Here is a 22,233-nt window from a genome sequence, read left to right as displayed (position 1 = left end):
GTATTTTAGTTGTTATAAAAAATGTCAAACACTACCCCAAAATAAAGTAGTGTGATGAACCCTCATATACCCATCACCCAAATTTTGTTCTTTTCACTAAATTACAAAGTCCATAGTAAGTCTCACCTCTCAGGACAAATCTCTTCTTGGCAGGCTGAGTTACAAATAATTAAGGAAGCCCACCTTTCATTGCCTTAACTGCTCCACCCACTTGGCGCTACCCAACGACTGCCTCTTGACAATTTTTCCATGTCTCCTATTATTTTAGAACTTACTACGCCGCAGAAGCTGTAGTAAGTGCTTTATAAACATCACTATTAATTACAACGAATATTTACTTTGTATTTATCATGTGCAGGCCGTCGCTTAAAGCTTTGTGGGCATTATTGCTTTTAACCCTATGATATTGAGGATTCGCTCATTTTACAGATGAAAAATCAGGCACTGAGATTAACAAAATTATCCAAGATCTTATTAGTAGAATTAGGGTTTGGACTCACTTGCCTGACACCAGCATCCATTCTCTTTAGCCATAAGATTATGTAGCCTCTTGTAATAATAAACACTGAGTAAATGAACTCAGCAAGCTTTAGTGGGGCAATGGGGGAGTGGGGTGGGAGGGTAGTTACTATTCCCCAATTATAAACTCCACAGAGAAAGCCTCCCATCCGCTATGTCCCAGCACCTGGTTCATACCTGTTCTGAAGCTCTTAACTGAGTATATTGCAATGATATGTTTATACAGCTAGTTTTCTTTAGACTGACTTCTTCAAGGCCAGGGACTGTCTTACTCATTTTTATATCCTGCAGGCTTTGCAAATTGCTGGTGAATAGCTGGGACTCAACAACAGTTTGCTAAGTTAATGAATGAAACAATAAATCCAACTTCAATGCTACACAACACAGCAGATATTCATTCAAATACGGTTTAAAAGACCTGGAGGATCCAGTTCTCCTTAGAATTCCCAAGGGACCCTGAACATGCCAGGGTGTATTATGGAGTGGTTGCATCTAGCAGAGGGGGAGGATGACCCAAACACTAAGTAATCCAGGTTTGGGCTGGAAAACAAGGTTGAAGTTACTCATTAGCAGGTGAAAGGGTCAAGGGTTGAGGCAAGGGGCTGGGAGCAGAGTGGACTAAGCAGCCAGCAGGGGAGAGAGCAGCTAAGGCACCAGCCACTCCACATAGAATACCAGCTCCCTCCTGCTGGAAGATGTTCCACCAAATTTGGGCAGCTCTACTCTACCTCTGTGGCATTCTCCTTAACTCTATCTACCAGTGCCCTGAGCACAGTCAACTGACAACTCAGAGTGTGGATGGGAAAGAGGTATGAACTGAGAATGGGGAAAGCTTATGGTGGGAGCTCTGAGGGACTTGGGTGGGAGTCTAGGATGACCAGAAGTTACATTGGGAAAGGAAGGGAGGAAGAGGGTGTGAATGTTGTGATTAAGAACAAGTAAAAAAGTAATTAGTACTGTGGCCATCAATGTGGAAGACATGGTAGAATTTGGCGGGTGTGGGAATGGTTTACTCAGGTTGATGGAGGAAAGTCACAGAGGAAAATTCATATAGTGACTCCCTGCCATGAATCCAACCCACTATTGGAAAAAAGTGACCAACACCTCCACCCCTAAGTGTTGCCATCCTGACTGATGAAGAGGTTAGATGGACCCTGTCATGGGACCCACCCTCTTCTGCTCCCCTTGTTGTCTCTCCAGTTCCCAGAGCCCCACCTGGGCCGGTGGTACTTTATCGCAGGGGCAGCTCCCACCAAGGAGGACTTAGTGATTTTTGACCCTGTGGACAACATTGTCTTCAACATGGCTGCGGGCTCTTCCCCCACGGAGCTCCAGCTTCGCGCTACCATCCGCACGTGAGTGGTGAGGCCAAGGCACCAGTAGGGGCAATCTCTGCCCCAGCTGTGAACACCCACCCACAAAGAGCCAGGCTCTTTGGCATATCCACTTTTCTTGGCCCACTGAGTTCATAGCTCTATTAATTTCCCTCTGGAGATAAGCCTAACCATCCCTTGGGAGTTTGAAACCCAAGAGGACCTGGGCTTCAAGAAGGAATAAGGCAGAATAAATAGAGGCTGGTACGGTATGGTTAGAGTATTGCTCAGTCTTTCCTCCTTGACACCACCACCTCTGCAGGAAAAATGGGCTCTGTGTACCCCGGAAATGGACCTACCACCTAACTGAGGGGAGCACAGATCTCAGAACTGAAGGTTGGTTCTCTCCAGCCCTCACCCTCCACAAGTCCCCTGGGCTTCAATGGTTTTGCTTATCTGTCCTCACCCTTCTCTTCACCCACCCTGACAGGCCGTCCCGACATGGAGACCAAGCTCTTCTTCAGCACATGCCCAGATGGAATCATGCTGAAAGAGACAGGCCAGGGTTACCAGCGCTTCCTCCTCTACAGTGAGTGGAGATGCCAAGCAGGAAGTGTTGGGGGAAACATGGGAGGGCAGGAGAGCCCCTCATTCTAGGTCCTGTGACATCATCCCAGGAAGAGCTGGGTGCTTCCACAAGGTCACCAGGGGCATTGCTGAGAAGCAGGGACTTTGATGGGCCTGGCCCTGTCCTGCCCTGCCATTCCAGATCGCTCACCACACCCTCCTGAGAAGTGTGTGGAGGAATTCCAGTCCCTGACCTCCTGTCTGGAGTCCAAGGCCTTCTTACTAACTCCCAGGAATCAAGGTGAGGGGGTAAAGTCTCACAGAAGAGGACTAGAACTCACCAAATCTTCTGAGGGTATGGGATGAAAGGAACTCAAGTTATGTCACCAGAGGGCAGGACCATAGGCTGACCTCATTAGTGTGGCTGCATTGACACCTCTGTTTGTGTCATGGGCTGTGATGGCACCAGAGGAATGTGGCCGAGAGCTATGATGTCACTTGAAGAAGCCAGGATGGACTCTGGGCTACACAAAAGGGCAGTTTCTGAGTTTGCAGTAGATAAAGGGGACAGAGTCAGACATGGAGGGAAAACTCCTCAGTGACTCCTCTGATGTGGGGATGAGGGAATGCACTCTCCACTCTATTATTACCATCAGCTTTCCTTCTCTCCCTGGATTTCCTTCCTTTCCATCTCTTTTTCTCCCTCCTCCCACCAGAGGCCTGTGAGCTGTCCAGTAACTGACATATGGCTTCAGCTGTGCCCCCAGATGGATATAGTAGGAGCTGAGATAATAGGGAGAGGAGAACCTGGAGACTCCCAACTCCCTCTCAAGAATAATAAAGATCATTTTTCAATTGGGGTTTATTTCCAGACATCAATCCTAATGTCCCTATTTCAATTCTCCACCTTGGATCTTCTACCACCTAATCCCCCAGCTGGACAGCGGGTGTCAGGAAGAACACTGAAAGGCGGTAGCTCTCACTTCATAGTGGTATATTTAGGATTTGATGTGACTCAGTTGTTTATTGCTGAGTGAGCCAACCCTTACCGGTGTGCGGACTGCAAGCTCCAGTGCTTCCCACACTGCCTGTCTGGGCTGCCAGCCCCTCTGAACTGGCCCTCCTGCCAATAGTGCTACACCATCCCCACTCCCCCCGTCTCCTGGGAACACCCACAGCCTTTCTGCAGGCTCCATCACCTGTGGGCCCCCACCTGGACCCCCTGATCTACCGGCCTAGCAGCCCCACTCTTCTCCAGATGGCTTAGATCCCAGGAGGGATCCCTTGGGTCTCTCAACCACCCTTTTACCCCAACCAGAAGTCTGTTTCTCCTGCCTCTGGTCTTCAGACTTGGGGAGGTTTGATAGGAAGAGAAGACCCTGTAGTTATTCTCTATCACCACACTTTTTTCTTTTTTTTTTTGGCTTTTAAAAAGGAAAGGTGGAAAAAAAAACTGAATGTGGGAGAAATGTAAAAGCAAAAAGTAACAACAGCTGGTGAATTCAAGGGCGATACCCCCACTGTCCATAAACACAGATGCCCTAAGCAGCTCTATTCTCTCCTGTGTGTGAAGGGGGAGCCCTGTGCCCTCATGCTCTGGGGTTTCCTCCCATCCCTGAGGTTCCTGTGCTTACAATCTGGGTCATGCCCCCACTTTCCTCCTAAAGGCCACACTGACTTCATCCTTGCTCCCACCTCACCAAGGGCGGGGCCTCAGTCATACCCCACCTGCAGTCACAGCCCCTGTCCTGGGTCTCCCCTCTGCTCCCCACCCTCCCTTTCCAACTTCTCACCCTCCAAGTCAGTGGCCTCCTCATCCCCACTGGGCTCCTGGAGGCTGACAGCCAGCACCAGGGCCTGTAGGAGACCAAAGAGGCAGGCAAAGTGCAGGGGGTGAGCAGTAAGTAGGCTCAGCACGGCGTGAAGCCCATGCAGGGCAGCCAGGAAGGACAGTAGCCCATGCAGCCAGAGGCCCAGTGGTCCACGCAGGCCCAGTGCATCCAAGATTGCCCTCAGCGGTCGTGAGCATAGCCCCAGCAGGGCTGAGGCCAGCAGTTCCAGCAGGTGCAGGGTCAGGTTGGTGGAGATCTGCAGACACTCCTCTAGGCCCCCTGGGTACTGTGAGGAAGCCCCGGATCGCTGACCTGGTTCACCCTGCAGCCAGCCCAGTAGTTTCCGACGCCGGCTGGGCTTCTCCACTGGGGCTTCAGGCCCAGTGGGGCTCAGTCCCCCTTCAGGCGACTCTCCAGGTCTCCTGGTGCCACCTGAGTCCACAGAATCCCATCCCAGTTTGGGAATGGCCCCTCCAACCTCCAGTCTCCCAGACTCTTGGATGCCAGAGGTGGTCTTGTCCCACTTGAGGGAATCCATCCTTTTGCTCCCCAGTTGCTCAACTTGGGATTCCCTGCTTGGTTCTGCAGCAGCTCCAGAGCTCCTCCGTGCCCCTGAGTCTGAAGTCTTGGGAGACCCCACATCTCCTGTGGTTTCTGGGGCACTGTCCCAGTCACTCCCTGAATTCTCAGAGGAGCTGTTTGCCAATCTGGATTCTGGGGCAGGCAGGTTGGGCTTCCTGGGTTTCCTGTGGCCCCAGGGGTGAGGTAGCCAGCCACCAAGCCTCCGCAGGAACATGGCTGGCTGTGTAATGAGCTCCCAAATTCTGGGTCTGCTTCTTGGCACTGCTTAGACTCTCAGTTTTGGAGACTGAGGGCCTCCTCAGAAGCCAGAGTCTGTTCAGGCTCAGAAAAACAGATACTTGCTTGGTGAGTCCTGCTCTGAATTCAGAAGTGGCTCCCCACTTCCCTGGATGGTCATGCAGCCTCAAGTGTGGCCGGTGGCTTGTTTCCTTTTCAGTTTTGAGGTGAAGAAGGGAGGCACCTCCAAATTCATTCACCACCACTGCCACCACCCCACACACAAGATTCCAAGAGTCTCAGGATCTGACAAGGCCTGGGTCACCCCCAACAGTGTCCTTCCTGTATTTCTGAGGCTTCTTTCCCATCAAGAAGCACCCCAAGCGTCACTCACCAAGGCCACGCTGCAAGGTGCCCCAGAAAGTGGGGAGGCGGTGCTCCATCCAGCAAGGACGGTGGACACCCGTCCTAGATGCTCCCAGTTTGGGGAGTTCTGAACTGCTGCCCTAAGCGAGCTGAGGAATAGGAAGTCTCCTACCAGGGGGTTAGGGAGGGGTGTCCAGCTAACTCCAGCCAGCAGCGTTCGTCCCTTGTTTAGAGGACTGTGAATCCTACAAAGCGGCCCGACCAGTCCCCGAGCACGCAGTTGAGACGAGGCCTCGGCAAGGTCAGGCCGGTGATGTCCTCGGAGATCCTAGGGGATCTCCCAAGGCAGAGCGAGGGACAGCCTGGGGACCCAGGCGTCCGTCCGGGAGCTACGGGCTGCTGCCCCACCTGGGCTGGGCCCAGCTTCGGGGCCGCGGCCTCACGGAGCCGCGGAGCCCGGAAGCAGCTGCACCGGGACTGGAGGGACAGGCCTGGGCGGAGCCCGCAACTCGCGGGGCGGACTCTGACGGATCGACCCTCCCCCGGCACATCCGCGCCCAGAGTGCGCGCTTTTAGCGCGCCCGCGGCTTTACCGCAGGGCACCGATCCGCTGTCAGCGAGGGCCATCGCCTGCATATAACCCAGCCTCACAGCCTTACATTTTTGTCGCTCAGAGGCCCCCGCCCGCCAGTGGTCCCCCAAACTCGCCCGTCCCCATTACCCCGTCCGACCTTGGGTTCTTCCCCGCACTCCCCATCACTCCTCCTTTTCCTTTCCATGACTCCATGAAAGGTTTTTCAGGAAAAAAGAGCCAATGAAAGGAGTCTGGGACTTGAGCAGCCCTCCTCTGCCCCTCCAGATTTTACTTCCTGTATTTGACAACAGTGAGCTACTTATGCGCCCGGTACCTGGTATGAGCAACAGGAGGGGAGAAGGGAGTGTGGGGAAGACAAATGTAGACAAACAGGATGTGTTTGCTGCCCTCCCGAGTTTTCAGGTAATGAGAAGAATCTTGGCTTGAAGTTTAGTGTGGGAGGCCAGAGTTCTGGTCCCTGTTCAGCTCAGCCTACAGGCTGGAGAATCTTAAGCCCGCTCACCACAAAGACCTCTTCCTGCAAGACCGTCCCCACCCCCATCACTTCTGTGCGCCTTCTTTAAAGTCACTTGTCACCATACATTGTATTTGATCACATGGCTATCTCCCCCTCTAGCTGTGAGCAACCTGGAAGGTTGGGAAAGTCTCTTATTCCTCCTATTCTTAGCACATAGTATATGAACTTGTTTATGAAATCAGTGATTAAATTGGCTGGAGTGGACAGGGAACACTTCCTGGGGGAAGTGAGACTTGCACAATTGAGCAATTCCAGGTTCACGGGGCTGAAATAATAGTCCAGGCAGGGGCTAGGACCTGGAAGTGAACCAGACTGGCAGATGATCTATCTACCCCTTTTGTTCTGGCAGGTGGGACTTGCATGTTGCCCCTGGAGTTGTTTGGTTTCCCCACAACAGTTCCTAGAAAAACAGACACAAAAGAGAGAGAAGGATGATTTATTTATCAATTCCCAGTCCCTCTCTCTCAAAGGCAGAGCCCAGTGACCAAAACCTGACCGTCTGGGACCTGGGCCTACCCCAGGAAGTAGAAGCCAAAATGCCCAGGTGAGAGACCCAAATTCAGACTTCAGCAACAGACTAGGGTCAGACCTCATCAAAATCAGAAGTCAAGATTCATGTACATTCTCAGATCACGCTCCCAGGCCCTGTTCTTCTCCTCTTGCCTTCTCTCCTCCTTCCAACTCAGTGTGGTCCCCCTAGGGGCTCTCTCCCTCCCAGCCACAGCCCGGATATCCCGAGCTGGGAAGTGTGTGACTCGGGGTTGGGGCACTGATCTGTAGCCTAATCCTTCCTGGTCCCTCTTAAGTACAGTGGGGATTGGGTTGGCACGACCTGCACCCCGGGGTCCCAGTCCCATTCCAGGTTCCCAGCCCCCCCTCAGCAGTAATTTGAAGCCTGGGCTGGAGGTGGGCACCCCAAGGGGCAGGTTGGAGGGTCGGAAATCCTGGGTCAGTGACAGCAGATGAGCAGTGGATGTGCGGTGGTTAGAGTCTTGGAAGTAAGCATTACAGGTTTCACAATACTGTGGGGAGGTGGACCAGGACCTACAGAGGAAAAAGAGAAAGTGGTTGAGGGCAGGGGAAGGGTTGAGGCCTCTCAGAGGTGGTTGACAGGGTGGGAAAACGGTTCTTTCAGTCTGCTAAAAATCAAATTGCTTTTCTCTCCACTTAACAATGAGGGGCTCAACGGAGAAGAGTTGGGAAGAGATGGTAACCAGGCCTCACAAGGCTTTTGGGCAAGGGAGGAATAATAATGACTATAGCTAATGTCTATATAGTCACTGTGCGGCAAACACTGTTCTAGGACTTTACCCATTTAATCCTATGAAAAAGATGCTCGTCTCCTATATGAATAAACTGAGGTATGTAGGCATTGTTTGCCCAAGTAGTCAGGATTTGAACCAAGGGAGCTCATGTGGTTTGTTTAAAACCACTCTACTACACTGCCTTATCAACCTACACTGAGGGATAGGGAAGAGAACTAACCCTTCAGTATGTTCTGGGGCCTCTGATGTGGAAGGGCAGAACACAATGAAAAATGAGCATGGACTAAGGTTTCCTCTCACCGATTCTCTGGACTCCTTGTCTCTCCATGGCTCTCTCTGACCATGCGGGCCACTTCAGGGAAGCCTGCTTCTTCAGCCAGCTGAGCAGCATTCCTGCCACCCAGCTCACAGACCCCTACCCAGGCAGCCCCACGACCCAGGAGATAGCGGACAGCTGCCCCCTGGCCTGCTCGGGCAGCACACATCAGGGGTGTCCACCAGAAGGCATCCCGAGCATTGACATTGCCCCCAGCTCCCCCTGCCTCATGGGGATCCAACAGCCTTCTTAGTTTTGCCAGGTCCCCCTCCTGGGCTGCCCTCAGTATCCACTGGGTCAGCTTGTCCTCAGCCTCAAGGGATCTTTGTCCACATCCTCCTGATGCTCTTGCTACAGCCTCCTTCATCGTTCTTTTCTTCCTCTTTCTCTCACAGGCAAACTCAGGCTGAGGCTTCTGGGGTTCAGGGGTACTATTCTCATCCCCAATCAAGGCCTCGTAGAAAGCCCGGGCTGCAGACCCATCCAGGGTGGGCTTCAGCTCCTCAGGATGTGACTGCTGTTGCCCATCTTTCCAGAGGTCGCAGGGGTCGGTGGCCGGAGTGAAGGTGATGAGGGAGGGCTTGGGCATTTTGGGAGTGCTGAGAAAATGAGGCTAGGCAAGGGGAGGATGAGACAAGTAAATCAGCCCCTTGGTGGATCTGCAGTAGCCACAGCCACCTCCAGAAACCTGCTGGGATGAGGAAAAGTAGCCTTAGTCAAAAATCCGCTCCTACCCCAAAATGACCCCCCTCACCTAGGACTCTGCAGGGTCTAGGTGATATGGAAAAACAGGAAAACCCTAAAATAACAGACCACGCATCTTAGTAAAGGTTAACAAGAACTCCATGAGATAGCTGCCCATGGGTCCTGCGTTCTGCCCGCATCCCATTCTCACCAACAGTAAGAGCGAGCCTCCCTCTGAAACTCCTTTACCACTCCGCAAGACATACCATTAAGAAAAACAATCAGCCTGGCCCTTTAAATTTTCCTCGATCCTATTTCACGGTATCCCCTTCCCAAATAAAAACAGACTTGACACTTCTCCAGAAGCCGATTTTGTGGAGAGGCTCCAATCTTACTTACATTTTAATTCCAGTACTGCAAAACAGCACTCGCTGCTCACAAGGAGCTGACACAAGCACCACGACCCAAAGGCGCATGCGTCGTGGGGCGGGGAAAATCACTTGACTCAAAGAGTGCACCCTGTTCAGTGTCCTGCCCTATAACCTTTCCAATAGTATACAAGTAAAGTGCCACGTGCCTAGCTAGCACGAGGACCCATGGGTCGGTTGGGGTCCTGCTTTCACATAACACCCCCACAATGCCCTTCGCCTTCCTCCCTTGGCCCCCGGCTCGAGCTCATTTTCTAGAGTTGCCATACACTCTCTGGGTCAAGTAAAGCCATGAGGCAGAGGAAAACCTGTGGAACGCCCAGAAGCTGTTAAATGAAATAGCGTCACGCTGCCCCTCACCCTTATTCTGACCAGGGTTCGGAGGTCACACTTAGCGCCCGCAGCAGAAAGCCCCACTGAAGCCCTAAGAGAAAATGGAGAAGTGCAAGGGGACGAGCATTAGAATGGCTGGCGCCACTTCAGGTTAAAGCACTAGTCCGTTCTCACACCGCTCAGCTCAGGCCAGCACATCCTACCCATTTCCCTCAGTGGCTACGGAGCCCAGCCTCACCTCCCGCATCAGGAGACCGGATCCCGGGGTGAACCGGGGACCCGTCGCAGGTCTCCAGCGGCGGGCCTGACGCGGGCGAGAGGCTCGACAGGAAATAAGGACCCGGCAGGTTGGCCAGGAATGAGGTCAGTCCCCTGAGTAGCAGGGGGACACCGGGACCAGAAGCCCGCAGCCTGAGAGGAGCGGCAGGAAACAATCCAGCCAGCCTCGGCCCTTTCCCCGCCCCTTCTCTGTCTCGGGATCACAAGACTATTTTTCCTGCTCCCAGGGCCAGAACGCAGTGCTGCGCTTCCGCTTCCGGTGGCGACTCTCAGCGCTCCAGCCGAGCGCCCTCCTCAGGGGACTTGCGACACCGGGGTTGTGCGCGGGTCATATTGGGATTCGTAGTTCGCTCTTTCTTACTTTCGCCAATTTCTCCCTTCCAAGGGACTACAGCTCCCGGCGCCCACCGCGCCGCCCACCCTTGGCGCCTGCGCGTTGCCCCCTTCTCACCCTCGCCAATTTCCACTCCCCCCATCCCATTTCGCCTGCCACGGTTAGGCCCGTGCCTGCGCTGTAGCAGTCGCCACCATTCCTTGGAAGCAACAACTCCCCTTCCCCGCAACCCTGGTCCCAGTCCCCTTCCAGCCGTGAGTCTGAGGTCTTCGTCGTGCCAAATCCCCTATCCCTGGCGCGGGACACGGGCTCTCCAAGCCTTGATGTGGGGGTGGGGGAGGAAGTGATCCGGTTCGGCACTGAAGCGCGCAGGGATGGCCGGAGTGTCGGAGGCGGGATGTGGGAACTGCCGTGAAAAGGACCTATAGGCCACCCCCAGACCATGAGAAGAGGAGGAATCCAGCTTTTGCTTGAAAAGGATAAACTTCGGAAAGGCCCCGGGTACCTAAAGGAGTAGGGAGCCCTAGCCAAGGACTCTTCTAGAGTTGACACCAAGGAGATTGGGGCTTGGCCTTCGGGAGCGTCAGGGATGTGAGGAGGATTGGTAGGGCCTCGACCTATTATTGGCTTCTTGCAAGTGGTGGGATGTCAAAGAATTCCTAATCTCAGAGAAGAGGTGTAGGTGTGAATAAGAGTAGCTGGAGAGAGGTGCTCCAGGGTCGAATCTTTTAAGAAAAGGTGGCCCCAAAGTCTTCCGTGGTTGGAGAGCTAAGTGTGGGAGGAGGGAGGATACCAGAGGCAGGGAGGGAGAGCTTAGGCTTTACTTACACTCTTCTTTTTCCAGCTGACGTGAAGATGAGCAGCTCAGAGGAGGTGTCCTGGATTTCATGGTTCTGTGGGCTCCGAGGCAATGAATTCTTCTGTGAGGTGAGTTCTCCTTATATCATTTGGCCAGATACTCTCTCAGATGTTCAACTTCCAAACACTTCCCTCACATGCTTCCATAGAAGCTTTCTCTTGTCAAGGAAGAGTCAGTAACCCCCACTGACTTTGTGGTGAAGGGGCAAGACAGAAGCCCAAGTCCCAACCCTGCCACCCTCCAGCATTATAACATTGGACAAATCAACTGTCTCTTTTCTTTTTTATTAATAAAGAGGGACTGGTAGTATTTCTCTCTGGTGACTGTTAGAATTAAAATACCACATATTAAAATGTTTTGAAATGTGAAAAACTGCGTGTTAGCATAAGGGATTGTAATTGCCTTCCAAACCCAAGCTGTTCAGCCTCCACTGTACTCAGAGAGCCAGCTGCCCCCTAAGGAGAGGGCAAAACTATTTCCAAGAGGTGTCCCTAGGAGTAGGGACAGGGATCTTGAAAGGAGTATCTCTTTAAGGAGGGGATTGCAATACCTGCTTATCCTTAGAAAAACCAAAGTTTTTATGGGAGGGTAGTTGGGAATGGGGAAACAGGGGGAACAGGAAGTTGTGTTGAGGAAAAGGCATCAGAGCAACCAGTCCAGATCAAAACTGAGGAATCTGCTGTGGGTTTCCTCTTGACTTCCACATCCTTTCAGGTGGATGAAGACTATATCCAGGATAAATTCAATCTCACTGGACTCAATGAACAGGTGCCTCACTATCGACAAGCTCTAGACATGATCTTGGACCTGGAGCCTGGTGAGGCACCCTCAGGGTTGTTTTGTGTGTATATGCTTTTTTTTTCCTCTTCAAATCCCTGTTCATGTGCTTTTTGAATTTCTAAATTTCCTTTTGTTTCTTTGACTTGCTTAACCCAAAATCCCCTATTTCATTTTGATCCCCTACCTGATTTGTCTAGTGTTGTGGCTTGTGCTGCTTGCTCCCCTACTCTGAGCCTACAACTCAGTTCTATTCCATAATGCCAGTTTCTCCATGGGTCTCATTTCCTGTGTCTTTTTCCTTCTTTACACCTTCCAGCCTAAAGTTCCATTTCCAGCATTGATACCTTTGCATTGATGTGTTGAGGGAATTGGGAGGGAAAGGAGAGCAGAGGCTGGAAAGGGTGGAGAGAAGACAAAGTTGCACTGGGTTGATAGAAGGGTCAGAGGCCTAGCTTTCTGGGTCAGGTGCCCAGGTGAGGGGTGGGGTGAGGCTTAAAGGTGGGTGCTGGGTAAACTTGAGCAGCCAGCAGCCCCTGGGAGTGGGCAGGGCACCTAACAAAGCTGTTAGACAACTGGTTGCATTCCACTGCGGCCATGTTTCAGATGAAGAGCTGGAAGACAACCCCAACCAGAGTGACCTGATTGAACAGGCAGCCGAGATGCTTTATGGATTGATCCACGCCCGCTATATCCTTACCAACCGTGGCATTGCCCAGATGGTGAGGCCTCTCTGCCCCATTTGAGTCCTTCTGAGGCAATAAGGGAAACAGATTCCTGCAGAAGGAAGTCACGTGTTTCAGCCTTGTCAAGTAATCTAGCTGAAAAGAGGGAAAGCACCCCAGAACCTGGGCCTGGGGCATTAAATCCTGACTGGGGGTTGTGCTGAAGGGGGTGTTTTCAGGGAGGGAGACTTGACCTCGGACAGGAAGGTGTTGTAAATTACCTCTTCCTCAGGAAACAAATAATGAATGGCTCTGATGGTTTGCAGCCTGTCTAGCTGGAGAAAAGAAACAGAAGAATCTGAGGGCCAGTGTGTGCCAGAGAAGGGGCCTTTGGACTGAGAGAGGCAGGAGGAGTTGGGGACAGAATGATGTGGGTTGGTCTGAGGAGGGGATTGCCTCTTCTTTTCACACCTACTCACTAGTCCCTTCCATTTTATTCACCTCAGTTGGAAAAGTACCAGCAGGGAGACTTTGGCTACTGTCCTCGTGTGTACTGTGAGAACCAGCCAATGCTCCCCATCGGTGAGTGCTGGAGAAGGGAAAGGAGGACCACATAAAATGTCAGGTCCTCCAGGAAGGAGCTTGGGCTCAGCAAGTCGGGGCCTAAGTCTGGTGGGGAGGTTGGGCAGGGTTGGGGGTGCACAGCCTGCTGAGTCTGGCTGTCTCCCAGGCCTTTCAGACATCCCAGGCGAGGCCATGGTGAAGCTGTACTGCCCCAAGTGCATGGACGTGTACACACCCAAGTCATCAAGACACCACCACACGGACGGCGCCTACTTCGGCACCGGTTTCCCTCACATGCTCTTCATGGTGCACCCCGAGTATCGGCCCAAGCGGCCTGCCAACCAGTTTGTGCCCAGGTGGGGAGCAGGAACAGTCACCAAGGGTCAAAGGAAAGGCCCAGGATCCCCCAGAGAGAAGGAAAGGGCATGGTCCTTTCTTGAGGCCTGCTTCTGCCAAAGCCAGGGCTTCTCCCTGCTGAGTGACCTTGGGAAAGTTACTTGATTGCCTATACCTCAGTTTTCTCATCCATAAAATGAGGATGATGGCAGTACCTGCCTGACAGGGTATTTTTAAACATGTGAATTGCTTAGAATAACATTTAGCGCTTGAAACACCATTTTAACAATAGCTCTTCCTGTCATCATCTTGGCTGCTCAGCCTTTTGCCAGGAGATCCCCAGAGCCACAGATCAAGTGTGGTTTATCTTCCTGGAGCATCATTTTTACTGTGGTAAGGGGAAGAAAAATTTAGTTTTATGTTGAAATAAGTGCTGGTATACACACAACATACATAGTCAAGAATTAAGTCTTAAAGGATATTTAAGATAGTTTCCAAATATTTTTGAAGGGAGAAGTTGAGAACCACTGCCCTTATGCACTGAGCAGGCCCCATGGAGGAGCTGGGGTGGGGAGATGGGAATGCAGGCCACAGGCAGGGCTAGGATGGGGCTCACCCTGTTGCCTCTCTGACCTCTGCCCCGGTGCAGGCTCTATGGTTTCAAGATCCATCCGATGGCCTACCAGCTGCAGCTACAAGCCGCCAGCAACTTCAAGAGCCCAGTCAAGACAATTCGCTGAGTCCTTACCCCACCTGTCCTTCAGTCTTTGACACCTCTATTCCTTTGCTGCCACTCTTTCAGGAACCCTCTATGGTTTTTAGTTTAAATTAAAGGAGTCATTATTGTGGTGGGAATATGAAATAAAATGGAAGAAAAGGCCATGAGCTGATCTACTGGTGCTTGGGGTTGGGGAAGGGTGGGTAGTGGTGCCCTGGACCAGGGGGCCGTCATTGGCCCAGCCCACCTTCCCCAAGTTGAAAAACAGCACAGGTTTGTGCCTAGTGGATTTAGGTGATAATTTTAGTAGCAGAGCAGAATTCCTAGGATGGGATGTGGAGATGTTACAAGGCAACACCCAGAGAATCAGATTTCTAACACTAGAAAGGCATTTGTTCTTTTCAGGTCACCTGTGGCAATCTTTATGCTATAAGGGATGTAATCAGCAGTACTGTCTTTCAGTTTGGGTTTTACCAGGAAAATGGTCTTGAAATAAACAACTGTATGGGGTGGAGAGGGTGGACAACAAGGTCCAGAACTGCTGCTCAGTGGTGTCTGTGTGCCCCCTGCTGGGGGAGCTGAGACATGCCTGTCTTGATGGGGGTGCTGGGTTTCTGGCCAAAGCTGCTTCCAGCATCAAAGGCACTGGCCCTATTGTGTGGGAAGGGAGGCAGATGGTGCCAGAGACAAGCTAATCCATGGACTCTTGAGGTGGAATAGATGGGCATGCAGGACAAAGGTACACAGCTAGATAAAGTCCCAGGTATTGCCACTGTCTGGGCCATTGCTCCCACATTCAGGAACCAGACCTTATGGGTGAGGACACACTGTTCCTCCTGTCAAGTTAATAACTTCCTGCCCCAGACAAGAATATAGCTCTGCACCTACAGAAGGTCTCGCTCAGACTGCCTGTCAAAACCATCGTGCAGCCCAGGATCAAGTACAGTCACAGGAAGGTGCGGTTTCAAGAAATCTCAAGGACTGCCCTTCTCCCGAGAATTTCAAAATGAAGGCCCATATACCTGTAGGTGTGCTGGTCACGGTTTGCTTCGCAGTGAGAAAGGGTAAGTGAGGTTCAGGGGCCGGGAGGGTGGGGTGACTGAGTCTAATAAGGGGATGGGGCTGTGGTCATGGATGCATGGACTCCTTGCAGGGCAAGAAACTTGTAACACTCCCATCCCTCCTGTCTTCTGCTTCCCCAGCTCCTGTTCCTGAAGTCTGGACCTGCCACTTCTGCCTCTTAGAAGACCCTTCTGTAGGATGCATTTCAGGCTCAGAGGAGTGCACCGTCAGCAGCTCATCACCATGCATGGTGATCAACATCTATTACAGTGAGTCAAGTCCCAGGAGGGGGCTGCTGGTCTCCCCTCCTTTCACAGATAACCACAGTTTGTGGCTGGTGTACAAGAAAAGACAGGAAGATCCTTGAAGGAAGGCATGGGGAGAACCCATGCTAGGCGTGCCAGGCTTGGGGGACTATGGGAGGCAGCAGGGCTTATTAGTTGTTCCCTTTCCTCCACCTATCAAGGTTTGCTTCACCGTCCGAGGCTGTGGACAGTACAATTCTTACTGCTGCCAAGAAAAATGCAACACCTATTTCCTGGATTACTGGTACCAGGCCCAGTGCTGCCAGTGTGATTACTGTAACTCCTGGTCCAGGCCCCAGGTCCAGAGCTCCTTTCCTGATACCCCCATTGGGTTTTTGGCCCTGCACCTGTCTGAGTCCAGGATCCGGCAGTTCTACCAAGCCTTGAACCTCTTACTGCCCCTATGTAGCTTCCATCCTGAGAAGGAGCCTAAAGGCCTGGGCTCCCTAGCCACCTTGCCCCTGTACCTGGGCTTGTCCGTTGCTGACCTGCGCCACATATACATGTTCCTCAACAGTTCAGGTCTTTTGATTCTTCCCCAGACTGGGCCCTGACACCTTACCCTTTCTGGATTCCACTCTGGTCTTGTTTCTCAGGCCTCCTTTCCTTTGTACTTCAGTGTCTATATGGCTTTGGTTTAATTTCTTCCAGAAACCAGTTGGCATTGCACCCAGTGCTTATCTTCTTCCTAGAAAATAATCTCAAGTGCAGATTCTGCCCAAGCTGACCTGGGAAAGGCACAGTGGTTTCCTCCTCTTTCCATCATCCGAATGTTCCATCACCTTCCCAGTCCCCTCTCAATCTGGTCCCCTGCTGCCTCCGTTCAGTTCTATATATCCCTTCCTGCTAAGACTCAGGGCCAGACTGAGCTTGCCGCAGGAGGGATGAAGGGTAGACCTCTGTGCAGACTTCCTGTTTTGGCTCTGGTGTCTTGCCTCACTGGCTCCCCGACCCCACTCCCCCACTGGGCTCTTGCTTCTTTCTCTTATCACTTGTCCCAGCCCGTGGCCCCACTTCACATCACTGAGTCCTGACACCCACTTCCATAAGTGCCAGAGGAGAGGAGAGGGTCTCCCTGCTCAGCTCTACATCCCTGATTTCCTTCCTTCCACAGTAAATGGACTGGGCTAAGCTGGTGTCACATTGTTTATGGGGTTAGGCTCAGGCATGGGCAGGTGTAGACAGGTTAAGGACAGTTAATTGGGCATGGGGCTCAAATAGGGTTGCAGAGCTTGGCCCACTCCACTTGGCCTTTGTGACTTCCTCATGGCCCATCCCCAGAGGACATGCATCCTTTCTACGCTCTGCTCAGCTAGAAATCAAAGTGAAGATTGTGACTCCTTGTAGCCTTGAACATAGCCTGCAAAACTTAGGAAGTTAACCCAGGTGGCATTGGGTTTTTCTACCTAAGAAAGAAAAACTTTTTTGTTAAGCCAGAAACACTCAGGAAAAACCAAAAGGCCCAGGTCTACATATCGAAGGCAATAGGTGCTGAGGGACCTGGGTTCCTGCCTGTCCTCAGTTCTTTTCAGGAACTTTGCCACCCAGGACCTGCTCTGTTGAGGCTTATAGGTGGGGAAAAGTACAGACAGTACTTTCCTGCAATGGTTGGATCTTCCACTTTATTTTATTTTGGAAAAACTAAACATACAGAAAGCAATAATGAATGTTTGTAACTCAATCTCTTCCATACATGCAATAAGCACTGGACACCCTGTTCTCTGAGCCAGACCTGGCATTAAGCACCAGGATTCACAGATGGGTACAGCCAGATGTCTGCCTTCCAAACCTCACAACCCAGTGCTGGGGTTATGAAACCTTTTTCTGAAAACTAGGATAGCCTTGTGACTGGGAAGCCCAGTCCCTGCAGCTCTGCCACCTGGGTAAATTGGTCTCTGCCTCATCTTGGGTATCTGCCAAGTCTCACAGAAGTGAGAACACACGTAAATGTGTGTGTAGGTAGAAGATAGGACCTCAAAAGTAGATACATGCCTTAGAGACAAACATGCACACAGATTTTGGCCCATTTATTTTTAAACCTTTCTGGCAAAACATGCACATCCATAAGATAGGCTTTTGTGCACTACACGTTTGCATTATCAGTAGGCAAGTTAGCATAAAGACCTTTATCAGTACCCAAAGCTGCCTCTGTCCATCCTCCCAGGCTTCCCCATGAACCCTCAGGAGTAGCCACTGGCCTAAGTTGTAGCAGCTTAGGTGAATTTTGTCTCTGCTTGATAACAGTGGCATCACACAACACATATATCTATGTGGTATTCTGCATGTCCATTAACAGATCTCTGTGGCCCCTTTTAACAGCCTGTGCCCTGGCAGGAGCACCAGTGTTAATTTCCAGGTCAGGTGGCAGTTGGTGGTACAAAAAGGTACAGACCTTCAGTGTGTACCCCTCTTGCTGAGCCCACTTTCCCCTGTGACATCAGTATAAGAGAAAGGCCCAGGTTTATCCACCTCTAACAAGTCAAACTGGAAGACGGCCTCAGAAGCTGAGGAACCCAAGGCCCAAATTTGAGGAGTAACCATTGTTTTTGAAGAGGAAGTGGAACCTGGAATCAGAGAGGCCAGGATTTCACTAGGCCTGGCGTATCTTGCAAAATACCCTCCCCCACCATCTCCTCCCTGGGCCTGGGCCTTCAGCAACCCCACTCCCACCGACACCCACCTTTGCATGGACCTCCCTGCCAGTCCCCCACGCAGCTTTGGATGTGACGGCACTGCTGGGAATGCCCACCACCCTTTGCCGTAGCAGAGCTTCCAGCTCATCCTTTTTGTGCCTAGAGCTGAGTCCAAGACACGGAGGCCAGGCAGGAGCAGAGTTCAGCAGCGCTGGGAGCTGCTTACCTGCTCCCACAGTGTGGCAGGCAGGACCACCTCTGTCAGCCTCCCTTGCACCAGAAGAGGTAGATGAACCATCCATTTTGTACACTAATTTACTTAAGAATATCTGGGGACTTGAGGCAAAGAGGACCCTGGTGGGAGAAGCAACAAATCAGGGCAAAGAAGCAGACTAGAGGTGAGAAGAGAGGAAGGTGTCAGACTGATAACTTGAAGGGAGAACTCAAGAGAATTCTGGAGAGGGGGCCAAGGGGGAGGGGCAGAGTGGGAATACAAGTATTGAGGGGAGTCAACCAAGAGACAGTCAAGGCTGGTGTCCAGTAACTTGAGGGATGCAGGAAAGGCTTGTGGAGACACTGGAAGTTATCCTTGCTGTGCCCAGGTAAAAATCAGGAGGATGGCTGGAAACTGGCAGGATTTTATTCCAAAGGTCTCTGCAGAAGTTCTAAGGAATATACAGCACTCTGTTCTGAGGGTTATTGCAGAAGTCTGTGAAGCAACATTGAGAGAACATCCAGAAGCCAATCACCGGAGAAGTGCGGGTGTGTGAGCAATCACCCATTTGCTCCTTGCTGTGACGGCCGCTCACCATGATGTCAGAACCACTGTCTGGGAAGCAATAGCAGCAATCAGTGGTATGGAGGTCCCAGGCAAAGCCCCAAGCCCCTGCCCCCTCCACATACCCTGCCCTGGCCCCACAAACTGTAAAACAAAGATTCTGGAGCTGGGAAGGAGCAGGGAGTGCCAGAGAATCACCAGCCATGAACTGCAAAAGCTTCCCACAGAAAGTTGGTGGGAAAGAGCCATTCAAAATACAGTGACTGCTGGAGATGGCTAAGTTGGGATTTGTGGAGCCAAGAGTTGGAGAACCAGCACTTTGGCTGGAGCCATACAATAAAAAGTTGGCAGATGACATCTTACTACGCTGATGGACAGTAACTGATGGGGTTTGTGGGGGGGACTTGGTGAAGGGAGGACCCTAGTAAACATAATGTTCTTCATGTAATTGGAGATTAATGATAACAACAACAAAAAAAGTTGGCAGATGTATTGAAGGTCAGATAGCAAAAGGTGTTTGGTCTTTGTTTTGTGGATCAAAAGTAAGAGCAGATGATAACCTCTGCTGCTATTATATATATTAGAGGAAAGTAAATCTTTGTGCTCATGAACAGGAGCATTCATATTCCTGCTGCCCTGCTTGAGAGAGTGAAAAATTACAAGCACCCTAAAGGTCCACCAACAGTGGGATGGACAGATGGACCTGGCATGTCCCTGTCATGGAGTACTATGCAGCAGATCAACAGGACAAGGAAGCTATTTATAAACTGACATGGAAACTTTTAATCTCCATAACTGTTAAGTTTAAAGCACATGCAGAATTGTTTACAGTGATATGCTAGCTACCGTTTGGCAGGGGGAAGGGGTGCAAAAGGAGTAAATGGTGCATTTTTATAAGGTATAGGGTGTACACAAAATATCACAGAATAACCAAGAAAATTGAAAGGTTTTGTGGTGTTTATGCATGGGAGCTGGATGGATTGGGCCAGCAGTGGGAGGGAGACTTCTCTAATACACTGGAATACTCTGATACTGAACCATGCCTATGCATCAGCTTCTTAAAAAGTGAAAAAGATAGGAAGGCAGCTTCATGCAGTGGTTGTTAAATAAGCACCAACTTTGGAGCTACTACTGTGGCTCAGCCTCTAGGAGACTTGGGCAAGACATTGACTCTTCTGTGCTTTTGTTTCCCCATCTGTAAAGCATCCACCTCAGAAGGGTGTAAGGACTAGAGCAGTCCCTGGCATATAGTATGTATTATGTGTTTGTTGACTTTAAAATGGTGAGGGATCAAGTGGAAGAGCAGGAATGAATAAGGAAATGTAGCCAATGTTTGCAAGTTGAAAATAAGGCAGAGGTGTGCAGAGGGCAAACTGACATGACTGTGGTTCCACATTCAGCTTCAGTAGGGAGCAGTATGTGGTTGCTGGTTGAAGCCAAGGAAGCAGAGCAAAATCTCTGGTGAGAGTGATGTGGGAAGGCAGCAAAGGCTCAAACTTCAGTGCACATGAACCATGAAGGGTCAGGAGACTAAAAAGCCTCCGTGAGGGAGACAGAGAAGAGGGAAAGAAGCAGTAGAAGAAGTCAAAGAGTGATGCTGCCAGGGACTGCTGCTGACGGGTGGGAAGAAGGCAGCCCAAGGAGAAGCTAGTGGGTCTGATGAACTCAAGGGTGCCAGAGGGCAGGGGCCTGTCTGCTGTGGGCTGAGGAGGGAGGCAGGTGCAAGGGAGACAGGGAGTGGCCCTGCAGGACAGGAAAGAGAAAGTGAGGGAACAGGAGCTTAGGGTTGGGGGAACCAGACTTGGGATGCACCTTAGCAGGCAGGTAGTGACCATCTGGTAATGGAAGGGGCCCAAGACAGGAGAAAGCAGCTTACTGTTCTTTATGAGGAGAGTCATGCAGCTGCTGCCAGGTGGGATGTGGCAAATGTCAGATCCCAGAAGGCACCCCAATCCTTTGTCTCAAAGAGACATCGATAGCCGTGCAAGTATTTGGGGAACTGAGCTGTATGAAGTGTTTGATAGCATCAAACTTACCTAGAACACACAGAAGTACTGACCCCAAACCCCTGCCCGCCTAATTACCAGTTTGGTTAACCCACTGCTTCCTCCCCACCTCCCCATCTCAGAAAACCATAAAACCATCCATCCTTAAACTCATCTGGCTCAAGCTTCCATCAGGAAGCTTTAGTCCTCATTAAAATCTTCATTGTCTGCTCTTAAACTTCCTGAAGCAAGGAACTCATTAATGAATTCATTCATTCATTCAACATGTATTTGTGGGGCTAATGCATGCCTAGCACCCTGCAAATTCAGAGGTTAGGCTGAGGCAGCCCATTGCAGCTTTGGGCAACCTTGTTAAAACTGTTTTTCCTTTGGGACTTGATTTCACAGTCACCCACCCCCTTGGGCTCTCTTTTGAATATGCTTTCTTAATCTGTAATATTCAGAAGTGAAAACAAAAATAAATCATCACAGGAAAGAAAGAATCTGTGCTTTGTGTAGACAGAAGACGTCAAGCAGCCCAGAACCACATTGTTTGTTTGGTGGTCCTATCACTGGACAGACTCATATTAAACTTTGTCCACAAAGTCCCTCCCCAACTATACATATACATCCCTCTCTTCCTCCAGGCCCAACCACATGCTAACCAGTTACTGGACCCAGACCCAGCAGCAGTATGCTCGGTGTGAGGCAAATAGGAAATAAATAGAAAACTTAATCCCATTTCTATGTAGATGGTACTTTGCAGCCAAGTGAGGTGGTGATCAGGCTGGATTCAGTTTTGTTCTACACTGTGGATCCTGCTGTTGTCATCTAGCATGTTCCCTGAACCCTCCTTATTCTGTGTTGTCCTCAGATTTGAATGCATTCCCTTTAGTATCTCCAGGTTACTGCTTGTTGAGTAAAACAGCCCTGGGGTGGCTGCTAGAAATCGCCATGAGTGAACATCAGTCCATTTATGATTAGTCCCCAGGCATTATCCCACTGAACCTACCCATCCCATCTTTCCTCCTGCCTGGGTTTACCTGAACAGCCTAGGCAGGTGTTCCCAGACACCTGGTGTCTGTGGGTTTCTCTGTCCAGCAGGCCAGGAGATCCTTTGACCCCTTAGAGCCACTTACCAAACACCAAGCTCACCATGACCAGAACTATTAAGAGACCCAGGGCCTGGGGGTTGCTGTGGAGGCCCAGGGGCCCCAGATTCTGGCTACCTGTGGGATCTGCCATAAAATGCATGGCTGCCCACCAGCCTCCAGGTTGGGTTTATATTGGTGGAAGAGAAGTAGGCCAAGAGGAAGGAGAGAGGTAACACCCATTGGGGGTGGAAATCAGTTTCAGAACAGCCAGAGGAACAGAGTGTCCTCACCCACAGCCGCTCTGGAGCCTA

General features: G+C 51.0%; 6 protein-coding genes across 15 annotated transcripts; 3 read left to right on the top strand and 3 right to left on the bottom strand.

The window, feature by feature from the left end:
* The first annotated feature begins 586 nt into the window (after positions 1-586).
* On the top strand, positions 587-3,267 carry APOM (apolipoprotein M). Of its 2 annotated transcripts, none has more exons than XM_036875420.2 (6): positions 587-1,328; positions 1,720-1,874; positions 2,155-2,228; positions 2,323-2,397; positions 2,602-2,700; positions 3,116-3,267. In XM_036875420.2, the coding sequence occupies exons 1-6, from the start codon at positions 1,215-1,217 to the stop codon at positions 3,139-3,141; spliced, it is 543 nt and encodes a 180-aa protein (XP_036731315.2). In that variant the 5' UTR covers positions 587-1,214; the 3' UTR covers positions 3,142-3,267. The 2 variants fall into 2 exon arrangements, with proteins under 2 accessions (XP_036731315.2, XP_036731314.2); XM_036875419.2 differs by having other exon boundaries at positions 1,004-1,328; positions 2,323-2,421.
* Positions 3,268-3,376: 109 nt separating this feature from the next.
* Positions 3,377-5,869, bottom strand: C16H6orf47 (chromosome 16 C6orf47 homolog). The gene has a single exon (XM_036875418.2). It carries the CDS (start codon positions 5,025-5,027, stop codon positions 4,134-4,136), a length of 894 nt encoding a protein of 297 aa, XP_036731313.1. The 5' UTR covers positions 5,028-5,869; the 3' UTR covers positions 3,377-4,133.
* Positions 5,870-6,927: 1,058 nt separating this feature from the next.
* GPANK1 (G-patch domain and ankyrin repeats 1) lies at positions 6,928-10,043 on the bottom strand. 6 transcript variants are annotated; one of them, XM_036875651.2, is made up of 4 exons: positions 9,772-10,043; positions 9,350-9,624; positions 8,073-8,779; positions 6,928-7,551 (listed from the first exon to the last, which is right to left on the bottom strand). In XM_036875651.2, exons 3-4 carry the CDS (start codon positions 8,675-8,677, stop codon positions 7,107-7,109), a joined length of 1,050 nt encoding a protein of 349 aa, XP_036731546.2. In that variant the 5' UTR covers positions 8,678-8,779; positions 9,350-9,624; positions 9,772-10,043; the 3' UTR covers positions 6,928-7,106. The 6 variants fall into 6 exon arrangements, with proteins under 6 accessions (XP_036731546.2, XP_036731545.2, XP_036731547.2 ...); XM_036875650.2 differs by having other exon boundaries at positions 9,350-9,508; XM_036875652.2 differs by having other exon boundaries at positions 8,073-8,776; positions 9,350-9,508.
* Positions 10,044-10,245: 202 nt separating this feature from the next.
* Positions 10,246-14,232, top strand: CSNK2B (casein kinase 2 beta). 4 transcript variants are annotated; one of them, XM_036875656.2, is made up of 7 exons: positions 10,246-10,400; positions 10,991-11,073; positions 11,720-11,822; positions 12,389-12,504; positions 12,954-13,029; positions 13,178-13,367; positions 13,997-14,232. In XM_036875656.2, the coding sequence occupies exons 2-7, from the start codon at positions 11,002-11,004 to the stop codon at positions 14,085-14,087; spliced, it is 648 nt and encodes a 215-aa protein (XP_036731551.1). In that variant the 5' UTR covers positions 10,246-10,400; positions 10,991-11,001; the 3' UTR covers positions 14,088-14,232. The 4 variants fall into 4 exon arrangements, with proteins under 4 accessions (XP_036731551.1, XP_036731552.1, XP_057349596.1 ...); XM_036875657.2 differs by having other exon boundaries at positions 10,272-10,411; XM_057493613.1 differs by lacking the exon at positions 10,246-10,400 and adding an exon at positions 10,490-10,647.
* A 232-nt stretch (positions 14,233-14,464) lies between these two features.
* Positions 14,465-19,205, top strand: LY6G5B (lymphocyte antigen 6 family member G5B). The gene is made up of 3 exons (XM_057493623.1): positions 14,465-15,129; positions 15,268-15,396; positions 15,568-19,205. Exons 1-3 carry the CDS (start codon positions 15,072-15,074, stop codon positions 15,984-15,986), a joined length of 606 nt encoding a protein of 201 aa, XP_057349606.1. The 5' UTR covers positions 14,465-15,071; the 3' UTR covers positions 15,987-19,205.
* On the bottom strand, positions 18,731-22,082 carry LY6G5C (lymphocyte antigen 6 family member G5C). The gene is given in 4 exon segments (XM_057493877.1): positions 18,731-18,894; positions 20,720-20,797; positions 20,800-20,847; positions 21,968-22,082. Coding segments are annotated over 4 exon segments (405 nt in total).
* Between the last annotated feature and the right edge of the window lie 151 nt (positions 22,083-22,233).

The sequence above is a fragment of the Manis pentadactyla genome, chromosome 16, assembly GCF_030020395.1.
Source record: "Manis pentadactyla isolate mManPen7 chromosome 16, mManPen7.hap1, whole genome shotgun sequence".
NCBI lineage: Eukaryota > Metazoa > Chordata > Mammalia > Pholidota > Manidae > Manis > Manis pentadactyla.
The sequence above is the reverse complement of the archived record's forward strand: the minus strand, read 5'-3'. Positions and strand labels throughout refer to the sequence as shown.